The sequence below is a fragment of the Marmota flaviventris genome, chromosome 6 (assembly GCF_047511675.1).
Source record: "Marmota flaviventris isolate mMarFla1 chromosome 6, mMarFla1.hap1, whole genome shotgun sequence".
In the NCBI taxonomy this organism is placed as follows: Eukaryota; Metazoa; Chordata; class Mammalia; order Rodentia; family Sciuridae; genus Marmota; species Marmota flaviventris.
The window spans coordinates 29,557,312-29,569,541 of record NC_092503.1 but is presented as its reverse complement, the minus strand read 5'-3'; the positions used below and the strand labels follow the sequence as shown (position 1 = coordinate 29,569,541).

Sequence of the window (12,230 nt, the reverse complement as noted above, 5' to 3'; positions counted from 1 at the left end):
GAACCATGGTCATGGGTGGGGAAAGGCAGAGTGATGGATTTGGGTAACTTCAATGGTACTTGTTAATAATGTTCTAATTCATTAGTAAAGAAATGAATTCATGGATATTTTACTGTTCTTAATCTACATATGAATTATATATTTATATCACTTATATCAAGTGTTACATAATAAAAATTAAAGAATGAATATGTATAGATCTTTAAAAAGTTTGTATTTACAGAAACCCTGTACCTCATTTCTCATTATTAGTGTCTTAAATTCATGTAGTAGTTTGCCACAATTGATGAACCAGTAGTAATACATTACTTTAACCAACATTTGTAGTTAACTCCTGTTCCCTTAGTCTTATCCTAATGTCTTTCTGTTGCAGGATCTCATTCATGATGCCATGTTACATTGGCTCCTCTCAGCAATGAGTTTCTCAGACTTCCCTGGTTTGATGACCATCACAGGTTTGATAAGTATTAGTTGAAAATTTTGTAGGAAGACCTTCTGGAATTTGCTTGAAGTTTTTCTCATGGTTAGATGCTGCTACGAGTTCTTGAGAGGAAGACCACAGAGGTAAAGTGTCATTTCCATCCCATATCATTACATACATCGGTCCCTATAATCAAGATGTCTTATTGCTGTTGATGTTAACCTTGATCATTGGCTGAGGTAGTAGTTAGGTTTCTCCACTATAAAATTATTTTGCCTTTTCAATCTTTTCCCATACTGCACTCTTGGGAAAGAAATCACCATGCTAAGGCCACGCTTCAGAGAGAGGGGTAAAGTTCCACCTCCTTGAGGGCAGAATGTCTACCAAGAACTATTTGGAATGCTTTTCCAAGGGACACCTGCCTCTTCTCCCCTTTCTATATTTTTTTATCTTAGCATGGAACCATGGATATATTTTCCTGAGGTGAGTGGTTTTGTTTCTTTTCTAGGTTTCTACAATGAAATGATTAGTTAGCTAATTTTTCTGTATGTGGATAATAAAAATATTTAAGATTATCCTTTGATATATAAATATTATACAAACATACACCTATACATATGCAATACATTATATACTTATATATACACATAATACATGTTACATATAATGACATGAATATACATTACACATATATCTATTTTTATTTTTTTACTCTGCAGACTCGTATTCTGTGCTTTCCACAAATGATTTGAGAAGACACATAAATAAAAAATATACAAATTATAATAGGTTGAGGTGGTGGGAAAATATATTTTGGGAAGAATGGAAAATAAGGGCTTGCAAACCAGAAATGGGGGTAAAGACAGTTTCTAAAATGCCTAAGACACTGAACAGTTTTGAGCAGAGGCAATTAGCTATAAGCTTCCGAGCTGCCAAAACAGAGGGAACTTTCATCAGTATACAGCTTTCTGAAGGTTTACAAGTATTGTAGTAGTCTCGTTTCCATCTTTTTCTAAATATCTTAAATTTTTTCTCCTATTAGCAGTTATTTGTCTTTTAAACACCACAATCGTTCTTTTATCCTACTTTTATTATACTGGTACTGTGAACATCATGCTGTTGATAATCTGAGGTTTTATTCATCAGAATGTTTCCATATTTAAAATGAAAATTTTATAAGGTGTTAAGGAAATAAATGTTGTAAGAACAGGTAAAATTTCTTAGATGAAAATGTCAATGTACATTCATTCACTCATAGGATGCCATAGAGATTCCATAGCATGAATATATTTTGTTAAAATTACTTTGGTTCGACATCTGGCTTATGGGCTTTGTGGCCTGATTTTGTCAATGCATTAATAGGTCCTTAGCAAAACTCATGAGACTGATGTTATTTAACAAAAAACCTTCTAATTTATTTACATACTATGAGAAATAACTATCAGAAAACCCAGCTTCTTGAGCCATTCCTGGCACATTCTCTTCTTTTGATCAAAGTACTTAAATTCCCAAATAATCAGACTTGTAAAAGTAATATCCAAAGTTCACACATCAGCACATTTATTTTCATTTTAAGCAGAGTAACTTAGGAAGCTCAGATATAGAAAGCTATGAACAAATGAGGAATAAGAAGGGAAATTAGATAAATCTAAATTTAACAGTATTTAAAATCCATCTCAGCATGATGTAACCTTCTCATTGGGTGGCCTGGCCTTGGGAGTCAGGGAGCCTTCTTTTCCAGACAGGGTGCTATGGTTTGGATTTTTGTGTCCCTTCAAAATTTATGTTGAAATTTAATCCTCAATTCAATAGTATTAGAAGTGGGGCCCTTGGGCAATTAGGCCATAAAAGTTCTTCCCTCATGCATGGAATTAATGGTCTTTTTATAAAGAACTTGAGAAAACAGTGGTGTCCCTTGGACCCTTCTACTATGGCACCTTTAGCCATGGGAGGATGGGAGCCTTCCAGACACTGAATCTGCCTGCACCCCAATCTTGGACTCCAGAGTCTCCAGAATGATAATAAATTTCTCATGTAACCAACTACCTACTTTTACATACACACACAATATATGTATATATATATATATGACATACATGTATATATAAAACATGTACATCTAAGACACATGTGTGTGTGTGTGTGTGTGTGTGTGTGTGTGTGGTATATACATTAGTTCCAGGGATTCAAATGGGTGAAAGGTGTTGCTTTTTATTTGTTTTTTCAAGATTCCATAGATAACCAAACTCTCTTATAGGTTAGCACAGACTTTCTTTAACCTTTTGGAGATAGTCTGCTATTTCCATTTTCTGGTTTGGATAATTCCCTGTCTCTATGTAGATCTGACTTTGCTCTCTGATGAGTTTTAGGATCCTTGTCTTTGGTATTCTGTGGTTTCACTACAATGTGTTTAGATGTGGATTTCTTTTTATTTACCATGTTTGGAATAGGTTTACTTCTATTTGTGGATTTATTTCTTTCATCAGTTCTGGAAAATTTTTAGCTATTATCACTTTGAATATTCTTGTACATGTATTCTCTGTATTCTCACTTTCTACAATTGATTTTATATAATATATGCCTTCTCATATATTCTTCATTCAACATGATTTTTTTCATATTTATTTCTCTGCACTATATTCTAGCTAAATTTTCTCATCTATGTTTTGTCACTCTTATTATATTTTGGTGATATATAATTTGTTTAATCTATTAGTTTTAGTTTATATAAATTTTTTTACATCAAAAAATTATATTTGATTGATTGTAAAACATGTCTGGTCATTTTTATATAGTCTTGTGTATTCACATTTCCACTTCTTCAGCAAATGTTAAGAGTTAGTATTTCATCCAGCTATTCTCTAACTAATAATTTTAGTATCTATAGTCCAAGACAGGCAGCTAAATCTGTTTAAGACTTCTAAAGCTGAAAGATAACACCCATATCTGTGGGTTGATCACTGAGTTGATTTTATAACATTTAACTCTTCAGGATCAGTGTTATTTATATCATCAAATTCTTGAAGAAAACTCGAATTACAGTGTATTCTCTTTGCATATATTATATATATATATATATATTTGTGTATATATATATATTTTTTTATTTGTATATATCGTTGTATTCTTTCTACTTTGGCATTTAAGTCCTCTACAAACTTAGTTTGCATGATCTATAAGGTAATATTATGAGAATGCCTCAATAATTATATTTTTTCCCCTAGTACTGGGGATTTAACCCAGGGGCACTTTACCACTGAGCTACATTTCCAGGCCTTTTTATTTTTTGTTCTGAGACAGGGACTTGCTAAGTTACTGAGGCTGGCCTCAAACCTATGATCCTCCCAAGTCGCTGGGATTACAGGCATGTGCCACTGCACCCACTAGTCCTTTAATTTCTAATAAACTTTCATTATACAGTTGGATAGTTTTAATTTTATACTAACTGTTCATTATACCTCTTAACAAGATGAAATGTTCTTTATTTTTTTTTCATTTGCTTACTTTAAATTCTTAGCCCAATATTAATAGCTACTCATGATTTCTGCAGAGTCAGTATAGTGATCATGCCTCAGATTTAAACTCAAATCAAGGTTTTATAATCCCTCTGTCTCTCACTTTTCTCCTTTATAGGCTGAGATTAATAATGCCTGCCTCACATAATTACATAAATGTTATATTTAATGAACTAGTGTACAAAATTTGCCTAAAACATAGTAGATACCCAACTAGTTATTTTTGGGCTCCTTTTTCATTCCATCCATAATTTTAGGCATGATTTTATAAATATCATTAACTTTGCAGTTTGAGCATACCATTTTAAGAGAAAAATCTAAACTACTTTCACCTATTATTATAATTGCTGCCTGTGTCTTCATTTAACTTTGCTATTTTTCTATCTCTCTACAGATTAAATTGCTTTGCTTTTGTCTTCTGCATTGATATAGTTTTATTAATTCCATTAGTAGTTACCTTAGTCTTACAACTTTATGAATTGTCAGAATAACAAAAAACATTAGTCCTTTTATGGACTATAAGTAACTCAATGCCTTTTCTTCCACTTCATGTCTCCATACCTGGAGAGATAATTCACTTTTTCATTATTTTGTTCCACACTGTATGTTACAATTCATTATTAATTTACTTCTATGTATTTAAAAGGCTTCCATGTGAGGGGGCAAAATCAGCTTCTGACAGCTAAGAGCTGACTTGGCACTCACAGCTAGGCCAGGGAGTTCTCTTGTTGAATAATTCCCAAATCTCTGTTACCATGCCAAAGTGCAGGCATAAAGTCACTCGCAGACCATAAAAATGACTAAACAACCCCCTCTTGTGGTTCGCATGAGGGACTGCTGCTTCTTTCCAGTCTTCCAACTCCTATGTAAAAATTAAGGTACCCTACTTTGGGACAGCATTCAATCCAGAAGAAACTCTCTCCCATGAGTCCTCCCTCAATTGACTGCACCTGCTTGAACTCTGTAACAAACACTTCTTTGCAACTTCTTATTGTGAAGCACCTACAATTTCTTATGGTTTGCAATCTCTCTTGCTGTAATGAGCATCAATAAAACTAATTTTGACTACACTTGTGTCCTGGTGGTCTTCGATGCCACCAACAAATTGTGGGTATCAACAGATACTTACTGCAGATTTTCCACCATCACTGCCCAGTCTTAACCCATTAAATTCCAAGTTTTCAGTTCTCTGAACATAATATTCAAATATTATTTCAAAGTCACAGAAGTAGTATATTTGTTGCTCAATTTAAGTTTTTATAGGGGTTCCACATCTGGGATGATCGAACAAAATGAGTTAAGGTTTCGAATTACCTCTTTATGATCCAAATATTCTTCAATCCTCCTCCATCCCTTCACCCTTCTGCCAGGGCACCTGAGACTTTCTGACCTTTGTCTTTGAACAACATCAGAGCTAGTGTGAAGTTGTGGGTTGCAATTCTTCTAACATGAAGTTGAAAAGCTTGAGGCAGTTAACATTTTGTTTCTTTGCAAATAATTCTTTTAGTAGTTTTGTCTTGCTTACAATTTAAAAATTGTTGAAAAAAATGCAGTTGTAATCCCTTTGTGACTTATATAAAATGCAATGCGCTCTCACATGCAAAATTCAGCTGTCTATAATTTCATCTGTATGCATTGCAGCAATGGTTTCTGCATTCTAGCAGGTCAGTTTCTCTATCAATTCTACCTTTTCAATCTATTCCAGTCTTCACTGAGTATCTGAATCTAGGATTTAGGATCCCTAGTCTCTTCTAACCTATCCCAATACTTTTCTCAACACACTAGCTTTCTCTTACATCTTAAATACTAAGTAATAGCTATTTAAAGAAAACGTATTTCCCACTACAAACCTGAGCAGCGAGAGATAGGGGTCTAATTTCATTTTATTACATATAGATTTCCAGTTTCCCCAGCACCACTTGTTGAAGAGGCTATCTTTTCTCCAATGTATGTTTATGGTGCCTTTGTCTGAGATATCTGTATTTAGGTGGGCTTGTCTCTATGTCTTCTATTCTGTACCATTGGTCTACATGTCTATTTTGGTGCCAATACCATGCCATTTTTGCTACAATAGCTCTGCAGTATAACTTCAGATCTGATATTGTGATGCCTCTTTATTCATTTTTCTCACCGAGGACTGCTTTGACTATTCTGGACCTCTTATTTTTCCAAATGAATTTCATGACTGCTTGTTCTATTTCTAAGAAGAATATCATGGGAATTTTAATAGGAATTGCATTAAATCTGTAAGTCAAGGTCATAGGACAAAGTGAAGGTAAGATATAACAGTCAAACCATGAAAAGGAAGTCAAGAAATACCTGAAGCAAAATGATAAAATAGAATACTATTTCACCTGGATGGAAATGCCAGAACAAGGAAACCAGATCACAACCATGCTTGGGCATGCTTGTTGTACCTTGTTATCACTAACTAACACCAACCATCCACTGGCAGTCTCTTCTCTCACAGTGGTTCCTTTTAATAACTTCATCACTCCCTTAAACAACAATCCATTATAAACATAGTACAAATAAAAAGATCATACTTCACCACAATTTAAGGGGGAAGAAATGAATAAATGCATCCATTTCATCTACTACTATTACCACTAGTTAATGCTAAATTCTTAATTAAAATTTTTCAATCTACCATGATCTTCTATAAGATACACAATTTGTCTTATTCTTGCTAAGTTCCCCAGTCTGCTCCCCTTAATAGCACCCTAAATTTCAACAGTCCAGCTCTTTGCTTTATGTTCATTTCACAACCCCCTATGAAAATACCCCACAGAGGGAAATAAAAACCAATCATAGTCAATGATGAGAACAGTTCTAGGACTTCCGGAAAAGATATGCTCTTTGGGGCCTGTCCTTGCCTAGGATGGAGGGTCTAAGGTCACAATTGGAATTCTCATATCCTGTCTAGAACCTGGCATTGGAAGGGGATTCTATACAGAGCCTGGAAGCAAAACCAGCACTGGAGCTGGGAGAGATAAAACCCTGGAGACACTGTGAGTTGTATCAATCTAGACTGATCCAAGCTAGGGCTACCTCTAAATTTTTTAAGTCAGTCAGTCAAAAAATTTCCTTTGTTGCTTAAGTTACTTTGTTAGGTTTCTGCCATATCCATCTGTTAAATTCCTAATTTATATAATACATAAATACAACATCTTCTTGGCTCAGCACAATTACTCTGAAGTGATGCCACACTTTTTAGTAAAGAAATACATTGTGTGGGTGTGTCCATTTGGCAATCATCCATCAAGCAGCACTCCTATGATCTGTGCACTTTACTACATGGATGTTATTCTTCAATTAAGAAGAAACAGTGTTGTATATGGTACACCATCAATGTACAAAATCACACCATTTTTTTACCCCACCCCCGCAAAAAAAAAAAATAAAAAAAAAAAGGCTTACCATAAATAGTCCCTCAGATCAGAGTCCTAGGCTTAGTGGAAGACAAAATCTACTTGAACATTCCTTAGAGGCAACCCAACAAATACTTGTCAAATAAGCAAACCCTAGGGTCTGCTGTTTAAAGAAAAACATGACTCTAACTCATAGAAGACCCATAATCTCTAAGGTAAGTAAGATACAGATATAGTCATTATATATGTAAGTCTAACAGAAAGAATGGGAAAATGAAGTTGTGGTTACAAATGGGTGAGACTAAATTTGATTTGCTGTTAGGATTACAAGCAAGAATTCAGAAAGATCCAGGAAACTCTTAAGTGAAAAAGATCCCACAAAACTCCCAAGTCATATTTAGTGAAAATCATAGAGCTCTCATAAATGTCTAAGGAACAAAACACACGTTGCATTATGCTTCAACTAAGGCATTTTATTAGGTGGCTTTACAACTTAAATAAAATCTTAGTCACCAAAGGAACACAGCTTCCACTAATTCCAAACTATACTTTCAAGAGTTGACTTGTTAGAAGGGGAACATTTTTATACTCAAAACAAAATACCTTTATTATAATCTTCAGCAAATCTTGGAGTTAACTAAAAAAATAAGTTAACTTAAATATCTACTACCTCAAAAGCCCAATTTTGTTCTTTTCCCTAAAACATGTGCAGTACAATTGAATGAAAAGAGAAAACTGCAAATATTTTGTGGTTTGGCTGGAAGTAGAGTGTATTTCATGATAATTTCAATATCTTCTAACACTATTTCTGATACTTTCCATAAATCTTAGCAAAGTAAATCCATTTGCTAACATTTCAGAGGGAAAGATGGGTTCTTAAATGAAAGTGCAATATTAGCCTTTCTTTGCCTGTTGGCAGTTTGAAATTTTGCAGGAGTGATTATTAATACTTCTTTGTAGCTAATTTTAGCTTTAATTTTTCTCTCTCATTAAAAAAATATCAATTGCACATTGTTTCTTTAACTTCATAACTGGATGATTCTTTAAAATCAGTGGTCAGATATTTCATTCCATTTGGGATCGTGGTAGAAATTCAGAAACATCATTCCTTTATCTGTAAAGAGGAAAAAAAGATATTTGCTATAATTTAGTGAATCATATTAATGAAAATTAACAATAAAAAAGAGAAAATGACAGTGAGATAATTATTGTATCAAGAGGAAATTTTTATCTTTTTTCTAAAACATTTTTCTACCTTCCATCATCAGGCAATTTATAAGGTTTACTCTAATCTCTCCATTATTTTCCACAAGAAAGTCACACTTTTAGAATGTTCTTTTATCAAGAATGCATTTATAGATTAAACATGCGATTGATGACAATGGTGACATTAGCTAATATTATTGAAAGCAGTGACAAATACTGTGGCAAGTACTTTAAATGGATCATTTCATTTTAAAACAATTACTCCAATTTTATGCATGGACAAACTGAAGGAGAAATGTATACTAGAAGTCAGTGGAGCAAGAACACAAATGGGTGGTTTAACTCCAAAGATATATATATATATACATATATATATGTACTAGGGATTGGACTCAGGGGCACATAACCACTGAGTCATATCCCTCAGCCTTCCACCACATATATTTCATGTAAAAGATGTGTCAGTAGATTCTTTTTATTTCATTTTTTAATTTGTTCTAATTAGTAATACATCACAGTAGAATGCATTTTGACACATTGTACACAAGGAGCACAACTTCTCTTTCCTTTGGCTGAACATGGTGCAAGAGTCACAAAGTTAGTGCAATCCATGTATATAGGGTAATTGCGTCACTAAATTCTGATGCAACTTAAAAGCTCTATATTCAAAGTATATATTCAATTAAATTAATGAAATAGTTTTATGCAGAAAATAATAAATTATATGAAGTAATAAAGTCTCCTTTAAAATATAATAACTATGATTCATATTAATAATGATAATGTGGAAGAAAATTCAAATTACTAAAGTTTCCTTGTTCATGTCTTCCATTTTCTCCAAAATTTATTTGTACATTGCATTATATAATAGACACATTCCAGAAACACCACTACTACATTAGTTAAACTTTTTGAATAAATCATTTCAAATGCACTGATAGTTAGTTAAAGAAAACAAATTGGGGGACTGGGGTTGTGGCCCAGTGGTAGAGACCTTGCCTAGCACATGTGAGGCACTGGGTTCGATTCTCAGCACCACATTAAAAAAAAAAAAAAAAAAAAAATATATATATATATATATATATATATATATATTATTCTATCCATCTACAACTAAAAAATTTTTGAAAAAAAAATTAATGAGGGCTCTTCTATTAAACAAAAATCACTATTCCCAAGTCACTTAATTCCAAGTCTCTATATTCTAATTTGTACTGCATTTTTAACACCTATTTTCAACAGATTCCCTTTAACTCTGAACAATTCACCAATGAACAACAAAGTTTGGAAGCCTCAGTATGAGAAAGTCTAAGATCAAACATTTTCTACCCATCGTTCTTTTAATTTTTTTAAAATATAAATTTCATTTTCTTGTTCTAATTCCTTACTTGTGGTTCTCTTAAACCATAAAATCACAGTAACTATCCTTAAAAGGTAAAAAAGAAAAGACAACATAACCCTGTAGCCACTTGAAATTACCTCAGTGACGACGCCAGCAGCTATCGTAGAACCACTGTAGCGCAGCATAAACCGCCCTAGCTCCTTGAAGTCTTTGTAGAGCTCCAGGGCTACTGGTCTTTGTGTTTGTAGCTCTACCAATGCATTTTGCCCTTTAGTCAACAACCTTTTAAGAAAAGAAGAATAAAGGAACAAATGGACATACGACACATATGAGTAAGTGTAATAACAACCTGAAAAACGAATGTTTCACAATCAATGAATCAACTTAAACTTTCAAAAACCAAAAGAAAGTTGGTTTTTGAAAGTTTAAGTGTCTCTGTGTGTGCATTTTTAAAGGAAAATATATACCTTTGAATATTTCTGGATTACTTAAAAGAAATGAGGAGAGGTTCTAGATTTAAGAAACATTAGGTAGTTCCTATATATCAGGTAATTCATACATTAGTTAGTTCATATAAGTATTGGGAACCTATCATCCAAATAAAGCTCTATCCCTTGAAGAACTACTATAACATAAAATGCTCAAGGCCCTTCCTAATCAATGCTTTCCTTTTCATTCCCTGAAGAAAAAACTGAGAAGTTTAATTATCTAATAAAGTAATGCTAATTCTACAAGGAGGTGTCTACATTTTAAGAGAACTGCAAGGCCTTGTGTCTTTCCCAGTAATTATAATTTGCAGAATGTGTGTTAAGAAGTTACCTTTATTGTTTTGTCTTTAGGTGCAGGGACTTGCTCATGCTAAGCACACACTCTACCAATGAGCTATACTCCCCAGTCCAGAAGTTATCTTTAAAGAGGACAATCTCTTCCCCACCTCTTTCCCCGTGTTAGGAATAATGGTTCCTTAGCAGGGGTTCAGGACAAGATCATATATGGAATGTTATTTGTAGGAAAATGAAAGGCCACATTATAAATGATAATACACAAATAAGTAAACAAAATCCCTGGCATGGGCCCCATCCAGACTTACTGAAAAAGGTGCAACCCAAAAAAGGAACACTTTGGAAATGTCCTCTAATTTAATATAGAAGGATCAAGGATAGAAATCATAAATTCTCCTTCTGAAAGATTAGTTCAGGGACAGACTGACTAAGCCAAACAAGTTCCTTAAAAACACACACAATTACACACACAAACACACAACCCCCCAAATTTCCAATTATTGGCTTTGGCTAATTTCAGTCCAAAGTCTAATTCTTTAGTAAGGAAAAAATCTAATATTCATGACTTATGCTTAATTCAGTTCCTAAATACAATTCTGTTCCATTCTGCATAAAGCAACTGTGTTTATGATGTGTCTGAAATGGAATGAAGGGGAAAGGTCAAATGGTTTTGTGTAAAATAAAAGGACAAAGCTACATGTAGATGACAAGGAAAACCAACATGAGAATATGTTAAACCCCAGCATTACTCAGCTAAGACAGTGTAGCAGGAGGAGGCAAGGGAAAACTCAGGATTAGAGTTGACAAGCCAATTTCAGTTTGAAGATTCTCCAAGTCAATTTTCTGGGTCAAATACCTTGACTCCAGCACAAAAAAAATGATAAAACAACTGAGTTGATCAGAACCCTGACTATGCCATTTGTAAACTCTGTTACTTTGAACGCTGCTTCACATGATTGTTGAGAATATAAAACATGTGAAAGCATTCATGGTAGAGCCTATAAAAAAGTTGTCCTCAAGGAATGTTAGTCTTAGGGCTGGGGAAACATTTCAGTACTAGAGTACTTTGTCTGGCATGTACAGGCCCTGGGTTTGATCCCTAACATTGGAAAAAGAAGAAAAAGAACAAAAATCTTAGATAAATCACATTTCTCATACCATGATGGCAAATACTAATGCTAGAAACAAAATCTGCCCATTTAGAGCTGCAACGTGAAGATTCTCTTCCACTTGCAGCCAACCCATTAAACCACTAACCACTGTGGGCTGCTTAAGCAGGTGCAGAAGGTGAGGAACAATCAAGGACAAAATAGGGGATTTTAGGTGGGATTCCCCCTAGGGTTGAGGTTAAAGAAAACACCAAAGCTGAGGCACCAAGACAAACTGTGATTAGATTTTTTGCTCAATTAGTATAAGAAATCTGTATTTTGTAGCATTCATCTTTAACCTTTTGTATTTTGTTTTTATTTACAATACTTAGTTTCTTAAGAAGTACTTCCTTTGAAAAATTTCAAATTTGTCTCAGCCAAAGGGAAACCATTCATACATAGGCCTGGATATTCAATGGTAATCAGAGGATCAAATGGTGGTGAT

The 12,230-nt window shown here is 33.8% G+C and overlaps 1 protein-coding gene across 1 annotated transcript in view; it reads right to left on the bottom strand.

Annotated features, from left to right (window-relative positions):
• Window positions 1-7,759: 7,759 nt before the first annotated feature.
• The window catches only part of Hbs1l (HBS1 like translational GTPase), an 85,773-nt gene continuing 81,302 nt past the window's right edge, over window positions 7,760-12,230 (bottom strand). The window contains exons 17-18 of the mRNA XM_027938446.2: window positions 9,993-10,137; window positions 7,760-8,421 (exon numbers count right to left, since the gene is read on the bottom strand). Of these exons, the coding sequence (XP_027794247.2) occupies window positions 8,410-8,421; window positions 9,993-10,137 (157 nt within the window). The 3' untranslated portion in view covers window positions 7,760-8,409. The remainder of the gene's footprint in view (window positions 8,422-9,992; window positions 10,138-12,230) is intronic.